Source organism: Lynx canadensis, chromosome C1, assembly GCF_007474595.2.
Source record: "Lynx canadensis isolate LIC74 chromosome C1, mLynCan4.pri.v2, whole genome shotgun sequence".
NCBI classification, from domain to species: domain Eukaryota; kingdom Metazoa; phylum Chordata; class Mammalia; order Carnivora; family Felidae; genus Lynx; species Lynx canadensis.
In genome coordinates this window covers 185,466,451-185,482,204 of record NC_044310.1, presented here as the reverse complement: position 1 = coordinate 185,482,204, position 15,754 = coordinate 185,466,451, and the positions used below count along the sequence as shown (strand labels likewise).

Genomic DNA, 15,754 nt, shown 5'->3' with positions numbered 1-15,754 from the left:
GAAACAAAGATTATTAGTTCAGAAGTCCTGGTTTTTTGGGATTCATTGAAAGTGCTGAAAGTCCCTGCTCTGGAAACATTGGACTCCACTGTAGAGGAAGTGGCAGCTTTACAGGAAATGCACACGGAACTATTGTTTTAAATAATAATGTCACTTATCTGAAAACTGATGAGTCGTAGTTTCCCACGGGCTTGAGCTTGAAGTATTCAGAATCTTTATCTTCTGTAAAATGTGTTTGATTTGCATGGTGTGATCATTTGAAGTTAACATGGGATGATTTTAACATAGATTAATTGTGAATATAAAATAATAAAATTAAAACTAGCTCTTTTGAATATGTAATTTATATCACAAATAAAATAACTTGCTAGTAAGCTTCTGACTAAATTGATGCTTTTCTTTAAAATGCAGGCAATCTAAATTTACTTTTCAGTAAAATTACAAATCCCACCCGCCATGGGCCCCTAAGTTGCAATTATTAGAAGCACAAATGGTATTTCCTTGAATATGAAGAGTGTCATATACTATCCTTATTACTCTATCATTCTGGCTTTTGTTGTCTTTTCACTGTATTCAAATAATGAAATATTTCCATTTCTGGCTTCACTAAAGAACAAAAATTAAGTTAGAATCCTTCCACCATGATTTTGTGTAGAAGAGAGCATGGAAGGGGGGTGTTAGAATATTTAGGGATTTCTAGTAGGTAGGGACACACCCATCCAGGAAGGTATCCAGAATTTTTGGAATTCAGAACATTAGGGTGGGCTTGCAAAGAGGAAAGGAAGCAAGCATTTAGAGTCCTGTGTACCAGGGATTGTGCTAGGTGCTTCTCTTAGCTTATTTAATCTAAATTTCTTCCTTCATTCTATGGAGCTGTTTCTCTACTTTTTTTTTCTTCCTTTATTTTGCTCTCCATTCCTTACCCTTCCTCTTTCTTTTCCTTTGATTTTACTGAAGTATTTTAAAGCAAGTTCCAAAGATCATGTTATTTTATTCCTACATATTTAATATAGATCTTTAAGCAATATGGACATTCTCTTACATAACCACAGTGTCCTTACACCTGGCAAAATGATAATTCTTTGGTATCATCTAATATCCAGTGTATAATCCGGGCAAATGTCTTTCTGTGATGGGCTTATTTGAATCTGAATGTACACCTCATTCACACACAGCATTGATTTATTGTCTCTTTCTCAGTTTTGATCTAGACCAGTCGCCCTGCATCACCCTCCCCACTCCCTTTTTTCCTGCCATTACTGGTTGTAGAAACTGGGGCAGTTGTCCTGAATCTGTTTACTCTCTTGTGGTATCATTGAATTTTGTCTCCATCTCTCACATTTTTTTATAATCTTTAAGTTAGATTTAGAGGCTTGATTGGTTTGAAGTTCAATTTTTTTTTTTTTGGCAAAAATTCTTAAAAGGTGGGCCTAGAGCTTTCTGCTACACTTGTAACAAGATGTGATAATGTCTGGTTATCTCAGATCTGGTGGTGCAAAGATGAATTACCTTTGTTTCTACTGGAATTTTCTGGAGGGCTTCATTTATTGATGATCTTTGTCTGAAATAATTATTTTCTTAGGTGCTGTGAAATGACAACTTTCTAATTATATCAGTACTTGCACACGTATTAGTTGGATTTTTTTTCTGTTAAAAAAAAAAAAATCTGTCATCAGTTCAGGCTATCTACCTACCCTGAAACACAATTTATACAGGAAAGGCAGGATAAATGATTTTTCCTATTCCTTTTAATTGCCACATTTCTAGATAAGGAGTTGGTCCTTTCGAGGAAGCTTAACAATTTTTTTTTTAATTTTACAGAGAAATTGAGGCTCAGAGATATCAAGTAAATTGTTCAAGATCCCAAATAGCTATTAAGGAGCGGAAACTGTATTCAAACTGGTATCTTCTGGCTTCAAAAGGCATGTTATTTGCACTAAACCAAAATGCACCCCTGTCCTTGAACCCCTATTGCTGACTAACAGCTGGGGGCTGCTCCTGTAAATCTCTCCCACTGCTTTGGTCTTTAGGAACCAGGCTCCAAGAATACTTCTTTGCAGACATTCTGGGCTTTATAAATGCATGCACTGCTCCAGAACGATAGTTCCAGATGGAGGTGCTGGCCTGGATAGGCAGAGAGCTGGGCAAAGCCAGAAAGCACGTCACACTGTTTAGGAGGGGAGACTGTAGGCATCACAGTTTGTGCTCTGTACTCCTGCAGCAGCCAAAGTATGAGTCACTCTAAGTCACTGTGGAGCAGATATGGGTGATCAGAACAATTTGGAGAGTTGTCAGATATTACGATGTCTTAATACCCTAACTCTCCTAAATGTTCTTGCCATGCCCACCCCCTGCCATTCCAGATTTGAGGGAGAATTTAACCAACTGCCTATACATTATTTTATAATTCCTAAACCTCAGTTGGCTGTGTGTCCCGAGCACCTGGCCACACCCACCAGCTGTGGTCCTTTGGTATCTTGATGTAGTGTTAAAGAAGCAGAGATCACTTAGTAACATTTGGAGACTTTCTTTGTGGTGTGTATAACATCATGGGCTTCCAATGCTTGAGTCCCAACCTGACTCAAAGAAAGAACATGTTCCTAGATTTAATACAACCCAGAGGTACAAAGTATATTTTAAAAAAGTTTTTTTAAATGTTTATTCATTTTTGAGAGAGAGAGACAGAGTGCAAGCAGGTGAGGGGCAGAGAGAGCGAGACAGAGAATCCAAAGCAGGCTCCAGGCTCTGAGCTGTCAGCACAGAGCCTGATGTGGGGCTCACACCCGAGAACCGTGAGATCGTGACCTGAGCCAAAGTCAGATGCTTAACTGACTGAGTCACCCAGGCACCCCAGAGGTACAAAATGTTTTTAAGTATCTTCCACATTTTACCCTTCCCACCAACATGGCGGTCTACATTAGAAACGAAAAAACAGCCAACTCTAAAATTGCAGTTGGACCGATTTTCTATGCTTGTTGTGGCTAGAGGCCCCATCTTATCCTCTGGTGTTCCATAACGTACCTCTAAATAAAGAAGGCTCATACTCCTGCCATCCTAAGGCAATACCACAATTTTCTAAATACCTAAATTTTATATATCCAACCCACATGTATGCCATCTCTATCCTTGGTTACAGGGGACTGCAATTAGCCCCATGAAAAGATGCCATCTGCAGCAAACAGAAGTCCTCTGAAGCAGTTCTCCAGAATAAATAGGAAAACAATTCTGTAATCTGCCTTGGAAGATAAGGTTAGAGACAGGAAATCCAGAAATAAGGAATGGAGAAAGAGGATGAAAACAAGTTGTCATTCAGAGTAGCCTCCAATTAATTTTAAATATTAGACTTCCTTACAGAATATCTGGCTTAGTGCTTATCCAGTAGAGCTTTCTATGATGATGGAAATATGCTATATCTGCACTGTCCAATAGGGAGACTCCTAGCCATGTGTGATTACTAAACCCTTGAAATGTGTCTACTGCCACATTTAATTTTTAATTATATTTTATTTATTTATTTAAATTTTATTTTTTATTTTTACCCTTTGACTCCCCTTCACTCATTTCTCCCAATACCCCCACACCCCACCTCTGACAACCACCAATGTGTTCTTTGTATCTATGAGCTTGTTTTTTGTTTGTTTGTTTGTTTTGTTTAGATTCTACATATAAGAGAGATCATATGGTATTTGTTGTTTCTTTGTCAGATATATTTCACTTAGCATAATTCCCTTGAGGCCCATTCACTTTGTTACAAATGGCAAGATTTCCTTCTTTTTTATGGCTGAATAATTGTGTGTGTGTGTGTGTGTGTGTGTGTGTGTGACACAATTTCTTTATCATTCATCCATGGGTGGACACTCAGGTTGTTTCCATCTCTTGGCTTTCATAAATTATGCTGCAATGAACACAGTGGTGCAGATATCTTTTCAAGTGAGTGTTTTCATTTTCTTCAAATAAATACCCAGAAGTGGAATTGCTGGATCATATGGTAGTTCTATTTTTAATTTTTTGAGGAACCTCCATGCTGTTTTCCATAGTGGCTGCACTAAATTATATTCCCATACAGTATGATGTCATCCCAACGCACAAGTGTTCCCTTTTCTCCACATCCTCACTAACACTTGTTTGATAATAGCCATTCTGAAAAGTATGAGGTGATCTCTCACTGTGGTTTTGATTTACATTTCCCTGATGATTGAGGATGTTGAGGCATCTTTTCATGTGCCTGTTAGCCATCTGTAAGCCTTCTTTGGAAAAATGTCTATTCATGTCTTCTGCCTATTTTTAAATTAGATTGTTTTTTGCTATGCTTGTAAGAATTGTTTATTTATTTTGGATATTAGCCCCTTATCAGATACATGATTTGCAAATATTTTCTCCCATTCAGTAGACTACCATTTCATTTGGTTGATGGTTTCCTTTGCTGTGAAGAGCTTTTTAGTATGATGTCATCCCACTTACTTATTTCTGCTCTTCTTGGCTTTTGCTTTTGGTGTCAGGTTAAAAAAATCATTACCAAGACTTATGTCAAGGAATTTACCTATATTTTCTTCTAGGACTTCTATGGGCTCAGGTCTTACATTCAAGTCTTTAATCCATTTCAAGTTGATTTTTGTGTATGGTGCAAAATTATACTCTAGTTTCATTCTTTTCCATGTGACTGTCCAGTTTTCCCTGCACCATTTGTTAAAGAGACTGTCCTTTCTCCATTATATGTTCTTGGCTCCTTTGTCCTGAATTAATTGACCATATATGTGTGGGTTTATTTCTGGCCTCTGTATTCCGTTCCAGTGATCTATGGGTCTGTTTTTATGCCAATACCATACTTTTTTTTTAAGTTTATTTATTTATTTTGAGAGAGAGAGCACACGCACACATGCAGGAGGGGCAGAGAGAGAGAGAGAGAGAGAGAGAGAATCCCAAGCAGGCTCTGGGCTGTCAGCAGAGAGCCTGATGCAGGACTCAAACTCATGAACTGTGAGATCATGACCTGAGCCGAAATCGGGAGTTGGAAGTTTAACCAACTGAGCCACCCAACCACCCCAATACTATACTTTTTTAATTACCATGGCTTTGAACTCAGGGAGCATGATGAAAAGAACAGAGAAACTTGGTTCTTTTCTCGAGATTTCTTTAGCTATCAGGGTTGTTGTGGCTTCATACAAATTTTAGCATTGTGTATTCTATTTCTGTGAAAAATGTAGTTGGAATTTTGATAGGGATTGCATTGAATCTGTAGACTGCTTTGGGTAGTGTGGACATTTTAACAATATTGATTCTTCCAATCAATATTGGGCATGGACTATCTTTCTGTTTTTATGTGTTGTCTTCAATTTCTTTCATTAATATCTAATTTTCAATATACATTTCACATTTCACCTCCTTGGTTAAACTTATTCCTGGGTATTTTATTCTTTTTGATGCAATTATAAATGGGATTATTTCCTTTATTTCTCTTTTTGATAGTTCATTATTAGTGTATAGAAATGCAACAGCTTTTTGTGTATTGATTTTGTATGTTACAACTTTACTGATTTCGTTTATTCTAACAGGTTTTTGATGGCGTCTTTAAGATTTTCTATATATATGTCACTCACAAATCGTGACAATTTTATTTTTTCCTTTATAATTAGCTTAACTAGAATTTAAATTTAATAGTACATGTAGCTAGAGGTTACAGTGCAGATCTGATCCTTTTACTCTTAACTTTTGATTTTTCTTAACAATATAAGCAATTTGGCACTGTTATAAAATTGTCCAAAAATTGAAGGCACCAATTTCATTAATTCTTGTGATGAATTTACCATGTGAAACTAGATTTATTATAGGTTGGAGATTTTAGCCTTCTACAAAGACAAACTTTTATCATGAGGCTAACTTCAAGGGAAAATTAATTTGACCCAAGCTTTGATTTTTAAAAATTGTGTAAATTAAGTTTAGTGGTGATGGTTATACAGTGATAGAGGATACTTAATGTACTCTTACAGTTGGTTAAAGTGGTAGATTTTATGTTCCATGTATTTTATCACAATAAAAAAATCATATGCTCTACTTTTTTTATTGGGTTTGATTTCAATTTAATTTTGATAAAATTTCCCACTGCTCATAGGCCTTTCTGAGAATTTGGTTCTGCATGTTCCTGGCTGTGGCATGTTTCTCCTTGGCGAGGCCGATTTCCTCCAGAGAAGGAAGCAACTGGACTGGCTTTGGAGGAGAGATCTCAGCGCTCTTGGATCTGACCCGGGAGCTGCACCTGCCCGAAGATGTGATTTAACAGGTTCTCAGTATGTTTTTGTTCTGCTTTTGTTTTTAAATTTGTTAGAATATTGAGGTCCCCTTCCTTTGGTCTCTCCCACATAAGCAGAAGCGTTTATGATTGGGGGCTCCTTCATGAATCAGATGAGGGTCTTCTCTTGGCTTTTACTCTCACCCATGCCTTCATAAGCTGACTAGAGAGGCTGGAAACCTGGTCACATGTTCGATGAGAACTCCCAAGGGTGATATTCAAGATCTTTAATGAGCCCTGCAGCATGGCCGGTGATGAGAATGGTTGCTGCTCCTGACACCGGGGAAGGCACCTGGAGGTCTGCTGCTGTGCCTCCGAGCGTGGGGTTGTATCTTTGGGGTGTGATGGGGACACTTGGGGTATAGGGACTTGAACAGAGGCTGCTTTGACCTGATACGAAAGTCTCTCAGTACTTGAACATCCCGTGTGGCCAAGTTGAGGCTTGCAGCTTGAAATCAGTCCTAGAGCCACCCTGAGGAAAAGCTTTTTGAGGCAGTGGACTCCTGGAACAGAGAGAACAAACACTGGGAATGGTATTCTCTCTTTCCTTGGAGCTCATCAACTCCTGCTTCTCTCTGCTGCTCCACTCCTCTCCTGTGCTTAGGGCTTCCCTTAGGAACAGGCAGTGCCCTGTCCAAATCCAGCTCCCTGTTCCCTGCTCTTTTCCATGCTAGTGCCATTTGTTTGAGTCTTAATTCTTTCCTTCTCAAATGCCTTCTGCAGGGGTCACAGACTAAATCATGTCAGGCAGCATTTTGGTAGTCAGTTAATACCTATCTAGCAGTTATTAAAATGCCAGATGCCCAAGGAGCAAGAGGTAGGCGGGGACATTTCCTTGTGGCACAGCTCAGCCGTGGTTGCCCACAGGCCTTGTGCACAATTCCACTCTTAAACAAATGATGTGTACAGTCAAGTAGAAAGTACAATGAGAAAAGCATAAGCTGTGAGGCTGTGCTCAAATCCTGGCCTGGCTGTGTATTGGCCATTAATCTCATGAAGCCTTAGTTCCCATATCTATAAAATGGACATAATAATTATATCTCCCTCACAAGACTGTGAAGCTGAAATCACAGCTAGTAAGTGGCAGATACAGTACTGAAGCACCATTTTAACAATTCTTTGTAGAGAGATTTATTAAAACGTGATTTATAAATGTTTTCCAGTATTTAGTCATGGAAAAAAGGAAGAAACTGATTGCTCCCTGCCAATTTGAACCTCACATATTTTCCCACAATTTGTCTCACAAATGTAGAAGTGTAAGGCTTGTAACTAACTTTCAGAAATCTGTTTCCTGGTTTCTAATTTGAGCTCACCAAAGATGGAAGGGATCGTGCCACAGACCCAGCCAGTGCAGCTCCAGGTGACTGGGATTGGTCAGGTGGATAGGAGTTAGAAACAGGTTACTAGTCTTGGGGGACAGAAGAACTGGCTTTAGCATTAGGTTAAGCAAACCCTTGAAAAACTTAATTCTTGTTTTTGCAGTGCAGTGAGAATGAATGGGTCAGTATTTGGGACCCAACAGAAAAAGCATATTTAGGTTAAATGTTCATATTAAGTCTCCTAGGAGCAAACTTGGTTTGTAATTGTTTAACCCAAAGTGAATATTGCTTCCCAGTCTCATGAAAGAATTGCTTGTGGTTGGGATTATCTGTGTCTCAACTCCATCATCAGCTATTTTACATGTTTTTGATTTGAAATAGACAACCCTTTGGGATTTCTAGTGTCTTCTTTATTTTACTCTACACGGAGATCTATGACTTACATGAATAATTTCATCAACATCTGCAAATCCTAAGTTAAGACTTTAAGATGCCCAAATTGGCACGAAAATGTTTAAAGATGGTATTTTAAAGGTAATGTTTAGTTCTGGGAAAGATGTAGTTAGAGGCACTCATACTGTTAATGGTAGTATAAAAAAAACCTCCTGGAAGTGAGTCAGAGATATGTATCAACAGCTCTAAAAATGTATATAACTGCCTTACAGGGATTCCAGTTCTAGTGATAAATCCTACAGAAATAATAAAAGGTACATGTACTTATGCACAAGTATGTTTATCAAAGCATTATTTATAATAGCGACTACTGGAAACATTGTGAATATTCAGTGTTTGGGAATGATTAAATAAACTATAGCATCCCCAAATGAAAGATTACTATAGAAGCAATTAGGTGTGAAGTTTTGGAAGAATTTTTAGTGATATGGAAAATACAACACAATGTAGAAAGAGTTTGTAATTAGTGGGCTAATGTGACAAATATTTATTAAGTACCTAGTATGTGCCAGGCACTGTGGTCAGTGTGCAAAATAGAATTTATATGCCCTCAAAGAATTTATATTCCAGTGGGAAGGGGGTGAAAAGATAATAAATAATGAGCTTAATAAATAATGAATTCTATAGTGAGCTAGCAAATGATAGGTGATGTGGCCAAAAGAAAAAAAAAAAAAACTGAACAGGACAAGGGGCATCATCATGAGTTCTGGGGTAAGAGTGAATTGTGATTTTAAATGAGATAATCCAGGGTAGGCCTCATTGTGAAGGCAGTACTGGAGGAAAGACTTGAAGGGGTGAGACTGTTAGCCACATGGAGATGTGGAGAAGAGTCTTAGGCAAAGGGGGCAGCCAGTGTCAGGGCCAAATAATTAAAGTGGTAAAAACAGTGTGATTTCAGTATGGTACAATATATGTGCATGTATTTTATTTATCTCATATATTTATAAGAAAAACAATTTTTAAATTCTTAATGGTTCCAACTTTCACATTTTCTCTAAATCAACTTGAAGGGCAATTATTAAGGTTTTGCAGTGGTCAGTTTTATAAAACCTGTGTTGCAGTGTATTCATTCAGTTTGGGTTTGATGGAAGGTTTAAGATAAGAAGGAAAAACTAGCACAACTCTTTTTTCCCCCATGTCTTTATTGCTAATATCTCCTGACAAGATAGAGACCTTAGTTTGTACAAAACACATGAAAATTACAAGAGTTGCCAAGGTGAGGCAGGCAATGTTCATCCAGAGACCCCTCATTTAAGGAGGCTCAAAGCAGATGCTAAGAGCAGAAAAATAAAATGTTTCAAGGAGGAACTGTAAATAAGGAATTTGGATAAATAATTAGTTTCTAATATTTCACAAACCAGATTGTAATTCAAGTTTGAGATATGATTAACTGAAATCTTAGGTTACTATATTTGTATGAATTCTCCCTTAAAAATTTATGTAGGAAGGAGTAAATGCTTTAGTTTTTTAAAGCAGTATCTATTGAAGGAGAGCTTATAACACTTCTGTCATTAAGATAGATGTTATTCATCTAGTTTCTCAGTGAATTTAGTTTCCAACAATGACCAATTCCCTTCTTATTTGTTAATATAATGACTTAATATACTCTTCTAACATTTTTTTTAAATTGACATCAGTATTTCTCAGCATATTTTTTCATTCCTCCCATCAAAACAGAAAAGTCTCAACACATTGTTGGCTGTGTTTATTCCTTTTCTTAAAAAAATTAAGTAGAAATGGTTGGTGCTATGAGCTGACCACTTACAGCTTGATAAACTACTCGAGAGGAAGCAGAACCTATACGGGAACAGGTTTCTGTTTTGAAGTTCCCTCAGAATATTATAAACAGAAGAGAAAAAAAAAAGTGAGTTCAGAAATGATTAACAAACCACCCTTAGTCAATGCCAAACATGCAAAATCTTTTAAGCCAGGTTCTTTTTAAAAGTTTGTAGTTGGCTAACTCATAGGGAACATAAATAAGGGCAAAGCAGTAGTAGTTGATACTTTTAGGTCTATAGATAAATACTTTATACATATATATTCAAAAACCCTAAACATTTATGAGATAACTTAAACACTCCTGGCTGATATGTTGTATGAATGGCCTGCATATATGCATTATTGTTTAAAAATTCTAGGACAGTTCTCTGAGGTGTGGTTTCGTGGGAATCGTGGATGGAGGAATTGGTATGTCCTGGAATTGAAATGGGTTACTGAAGGCTGCCCCTGCTTCCCTTTCTCTCCGTAAATAAGAAGTGCAGCATCGAGCACTTTTCTTGATGTTGAGCAACCAAATTTACTCCACACCAAAAAATTTTGTCTAGCCTTTGAGAAACAATTTCTAAGTGGAGAGTGAGTCTTGATTTAAGGAACCTGTTTTCACAATTTTCTGTGTTTGCTTGCAAATCTAGTTGGGATGAGGGAAAATGAACGTCTCAATGTGTAATTAAGTATGTGACCTAAAACTGAAATGTGAAGGACTTAGGTGTTGTTGCCACATGAGCTAGTGACGGGTGCTCTTCTGCTATGGGAGACCTGGGAGCAGGCAAGTCACCAGAGGTTCCCTCACCTGGGCTGACTTCATTCCATGATGATGCTAATGTGTACCTACCTCTGTAATTTCTTTCTGAATTGTTGTTACTCTGAGAGATTCAAAGTTGAGAAATTGAGGCTCACAATTCCTCGCAGAGTGGGAAAGCATCATAGCCATTTCCCCAAAAGACAGCTGAGCAGAAGCAGCATCCTTAGGAGGCGGAACTTGAATTCAGACTCCTGGGGTGCCACTCCCCACCCTATGCCACACAGTTCTCACTTAGCTTTATTTTCTGTGGATCCAACCACATGCATAAGAGTCCTGCGTTCTTCCTGCCATGGGAGCATCAGACTTAGCAATTATGTTTGCGTTTTACAGCTTTAGTCATCAAATGTCCCGTTCCGGCCGCGGTTTCCCTTTAGTGCACGTTCTTAAAAACGTAAAGGACCAATAGGTAACGATGACTAATTGCTTTTGGTGTAATAGCTGTTTATGTTTTTGAACCTGCGTTCCAAGTCTGTCTGTTCCTGTGTTTGTTACTCTGAAACAAAGACCACATTTAGGCTAGGATTTATCTTCTTTTAACCTTCTTTGTGTTTTCATACCCAGCAACCTGTATGGTTCCTGGCACTCAGCAGGGTTTCAGTAAAAACATTTAATGAGGGAGTCACACCTCCGTCCACAAGAGTCTCTGTATTTATTCAAACTGCAATGCAACTATTGAAGTTCTCTCTTCAAATACAAAAATGCAAAATATCCAGAAACACCATCTCAACTCCTTCCTCACTCATGTTTTGATATTACCCACCGAAGAGTAGCTTAATATAATAAGTAGAACTTCTAAACACATCCCTAAGCAACTTCTGACCCCTTAAAATGAAAATCTTTCTGTAGAGGAAAATCTGTAGAATTGTTTCACCTTTAATTGATTGAAGATAATGGTGCTCGGAACTATTTTTGAAAATAATCTTGATCTAAAGGGGAAAAAAAAAATACATGTGTTTCTTTTGAGTGCTGCTTCTTCATTTTTCTAATGGGCTCTTCACTATTGTTTTGTCTGAATGCAGTTTTTTATTTGTGTTATTCCAGACGTGGTCCTACCGCAAGCATCTTTAAACCAGACATTAATAGCATAGTTCACAGTCATTACTGCCAGTGCTCAAACACAAATATTGCATTTGTGTTTGCAAAGCTACACATCAGATGTTAATTAAGTGCATTTGGGTTTTTTTCTGCTTAAACAATCTGGCATAAAGAGTTTACATCTATATCAGTTCACCATAAGGTCTCTACAATATCTGAATCACCAGCCATACAGTATATGATAAATACTGTGTTTCCACACAAGAAAATAACAGAATTGTCAGGAAAACATCAGGCCTGTTATATATCCCTGTGAAATAATAGCAACTGAATCTCAGTTTCTTTTTCTTTTTGATAAAAAAAAGTATTTAACTAGGAGTAAACACCAATATTTAGAATGATAAATTTTTCATTAAAGAACACATGGAAAGCGAAACCATACCAAAGATTTTTTTCCTTGTTTTTAGCTTGCTTCAGGGCGTTTTGACAGTTGCGTTGGAATAAAATTGGAATTTCAGCTTTGCAGTGAGGAGATTCATGCTGCCGCCAGAGCAGCCGAGTGCCAATCTGCGGGAGGCGGGAGCCTAGCGAAACCGCAAACTGAGAAACAAACTTTCACATCAGGTTTCTAATTTTAGAGCAAAAAATGGAATTACTTTAATTGTGACATTTAACTAGAAATACGATTTGCTGGGATTAATTATCTCCCTTATTTAAAAATTCTCACTAAGTTTAAATTAGCATAAAAAATCAAATTCAGCATTCGAATAAGGTCAATGGGACTGCTGGATTTAAATGCAGAATTAGATTCTTTAGAATTGGATCACCATATTGGTGTTGGACTTGGGGAGGATTAAATTGAGGAAATTGGAAAAGCATGCATTTGGGCAGAAAGCAGGTTTTTTTTTTTTTTTTTCCCTCTCTCTCTCTCCCTCTTTTTTTTTTCCAAGGGAGAAATGGGTCGTGGCCTCATAACCCCATAGGGAGGAAACTACTACCTGATTAGGTCAGAAAGTTCTCAGATTCATTGAATGTCTCTGTGTGTTCACTGCTTGAATAAGGTAAAGCACTAAAACAAAATAACTTATTGTGTAAGTAAAGTTTAACAGAATTTAAAATACATATAACAAGGGTATATGCAGAAAATGATCATTCTGTGTTCATTGGTTACCTCTTATTTTAGGTAAAAGAATATAAAAGTTACTTCTGATGTTTAATTTTATTTTTTCTCAGAAACAATTAACTTTAAAGTAGGCTTTTGAGGGAATTTTTATTTTAATTAAGTAAATCATTGTTGGTACAAGTGTATTCTTTATGGAACTCTTGCACTATAAGCTTAGTATCTAAACTTTTTAAAATCTTTAACAATTTATCTTAGGAAATGAATTCATTTACTAGCAAGAATGATCAGTTTTGCAAAGTCTACTAAAAAGGGGAGAGTTATGAGGCTCATGGTGGTAAAAGGCCCTTTAGAATTTGCTGGGTAGGAGAGTTAGGAAAAGTCCTATGACTATAGGGATGGAATGGCCCATGCCACCATAGTGTGGGGAAGAAGAGCCTGGGGTCTATATGAAGAAATTTCTGTTGAAGGTGACTTGTTCCCCATTTGGATAAACTACATGTGAATATCTGAATGTTTGTTGGCATATCGAAGTTCTGGAATAGCAAAGCACAATGGGTCCAATATGTATTTCGAATAGTTGAACTTACTGTATAACCTAGCACATGGTTATTCCTCAGCAAAATCTGAGTGTGATCCAACTATTTGTTGCAAAGATGGTAGAGATGAGGCCCCTTCTCCAGTCACAGTAAGGTATGTATATTGGCTTTGAGGAAATAGGACTATTTGTAACATTACCTGTTGGGGGGTAGAGGAGAGAGAAACCATGCTTGGATATTTTGTTAATGAATGACATTAGCATTGACAAAAAAATTTCCAATCGTACTCTGTGAAATGTTAAAACCGATATAATTCTCAAAGATATTTAGAGTAAGTGATTGGTATATGAAATTATGAGAGAGAGATGTATTGACTGTTAGGAAATTTAATTTTTATGAAATCAGCATTATGGAGAAATGTAATCTGATTCATTCCTGCAGAATTCCCAGTAGGAGGAGGCCCAGCTTCGGGAGTTGAAATGTTTCATTATGTACATGTGTGGGAAAAAGATGAAATGTGGTTTCCGTGTGCTGATTTTCCGTAAAACGTCTATTAGTATGAAAGTACACAGACTAGGCAGCAAAACCCCCAAACCACGGCTGTCTGGGAGAAAGTGAACTCAGCAGGATATCTCTGATGGATACTGACATCATGAGTAATAAGTTTGAAAGTAGCAAGAAAAAGCAATGACAGTAAAATAATGTTGAAGTAGTAGCTAAGGAATTGTCATATGCTGAAGATGAGGTCAGCCTTTTATCCCCCATCAATCTCTAGTCAACTTTGCTTTTAGAAATGTAAGGTTCCCCCCAAATGAAGAAATTGCAAACCTAAGCTTTTTATACCAATGCTAATTTAACCAAGTTGTCCTTCTTATAACATAAACTATAATTAGAGCAGGGCTATTTATGTAACATGAGCTACACCATCCCTGAAGCAGGGAAAAGCAGGACATTTGCCCCTGGGCTCTAGAGTAACAGGGCACTAGAGTGGCAATGTCAGTCCCAGTCACTTGGGAAGCTGGAAATGGAAGAAAGAGGTGCTATCAACAGGTTATACCAAAAAAGGTATACATAATGCTCCAAAGCCTGTCAAATCCACATTGTCATGAGACACAGAAGTATCTTTGCCCTTCCCAATTCCAAGGCTGTTTGTCACTTTTTAGTGACCTTATTCCCTTATCAAGACTGTTGTTGAGATTAATTTGAATAAGATGTTAGCCTAACTCTGCCAGGTGTGTATTTGTGGAGGAAGGGATGGGCACACAGTATGACTTACTCCTGTCTTCCTGACCCTGAGGCTTGGCATTGAATTGCAACCCCTGTTGAAATGGCCTTGGAAGTGACCTCCAAGACCTCTTACTGCTGTTGATATTTAGTTATCAAGTGTGCTTTCCTTTTTCTGTTGAAATGTTGGAAGGTCTGGGTTCTTCTTAACTATTCTAGAAAAAGTGTCCTTCAAATACTTTTAGAGTAGATAAAAGTATTTGCTTGTAGCTCAGATAGCTCTGTTATATACAAATAAACATAGAAATAAATAAATAAATAAATAAATAAATAAATAACTTTTAGAAAATTCTGGAGTTGATAATGAGGAATATTTGTACTATTTTTAAATAAAATAAAGGAAATTCCTTGGACTGAAATTGGCTAAAGGATAGAACCTTCAAAAATGAGGCTTTTGCTTTGCTTGATTAGCATGCTCCTCTAATAACTTAGGCATTGGAGCCAGCCCATATGTGATGAGCTGCAGTGTTACTATAGACTCTCAAGACTTCGCCTTGGGAAAAGAGACCACTAGTGCCACTGGGGGCTCAAATGCCAGGGATTGAATGGCGTCCAAACAATGACTTTTCCTCATGAAGGGAAAATTGAGATAGCTTGCAATGTAGAGCGTTTTGAAGACCAAGAAGCTACAGAAACCTCAGAAACCTTTCAATACACGGCTTACAGTGTCCTTGGGATCAATCTTCTTATGTATCTCCTAATTACATAGAAGCTCAAGTTAAAAAGTTGGCGAGTGATCCGGGAATTGGTATTGTGGGGAGTGTGTTAATTGGATTTACACCCCAAGTGTGTAAGAACTGTGCTGAATATGCCATAAAAGAAAGTATTGAGGAAGTTTAGAAGATACTGGGAGGTATTTTCATGTGATCCAATCTAAGGATTCCCTAAAATGTTAAGGAAAATAATAATCACTACAAAGTTTTCTTTTGGCCAATGTGGATAAAAGGAAGATACAAAGAGCTTGGTTGTAGCTGTGTATTGGAAAATTGGAAGCATTTTCTGTTCAACAAAAACAGGTGTTTATAGATTGTCAATAATCACCCGATGGTATTTCTAGTTGTCGTCTTGCTTCATGAGAACCTAACTCTGCATCAAGTTTATGCCCTTGTGTACTTTAGAAGCCATCCTGAATCAGCT

The 15,754-nt window shown here is 37.5% G+C and overlaps 1 protein-coding gene across 1 annotated transcript in view; it reads left to right on the top strand.

Annotated features, from left to right (window-relative positions):
* Nucleotides 1-12,306, top strand: part of FTCDNL1 (formiminotransferase cyclodeaminase N-terminal like) — a 32,018-nt gene extending 19,712 nt beyond the window's left edge. Inside the window, 3 exon segments of the mRNA XM_030323757.1 lie at nucleotides 6,110-6,284; nucleotides 10,970-11,030; nucleotides 12,142-12,306. Of these exon segments, the coding sequence (XP_030179617.1) occupies nucleotides 6,110-6,284; nucleotides 10,970-11,030; nucleotides 12,142-12,306 (401 nt within the window).
* Nucleotides 12,307-15,754: the final 3,448 nt, after the last annotated feature.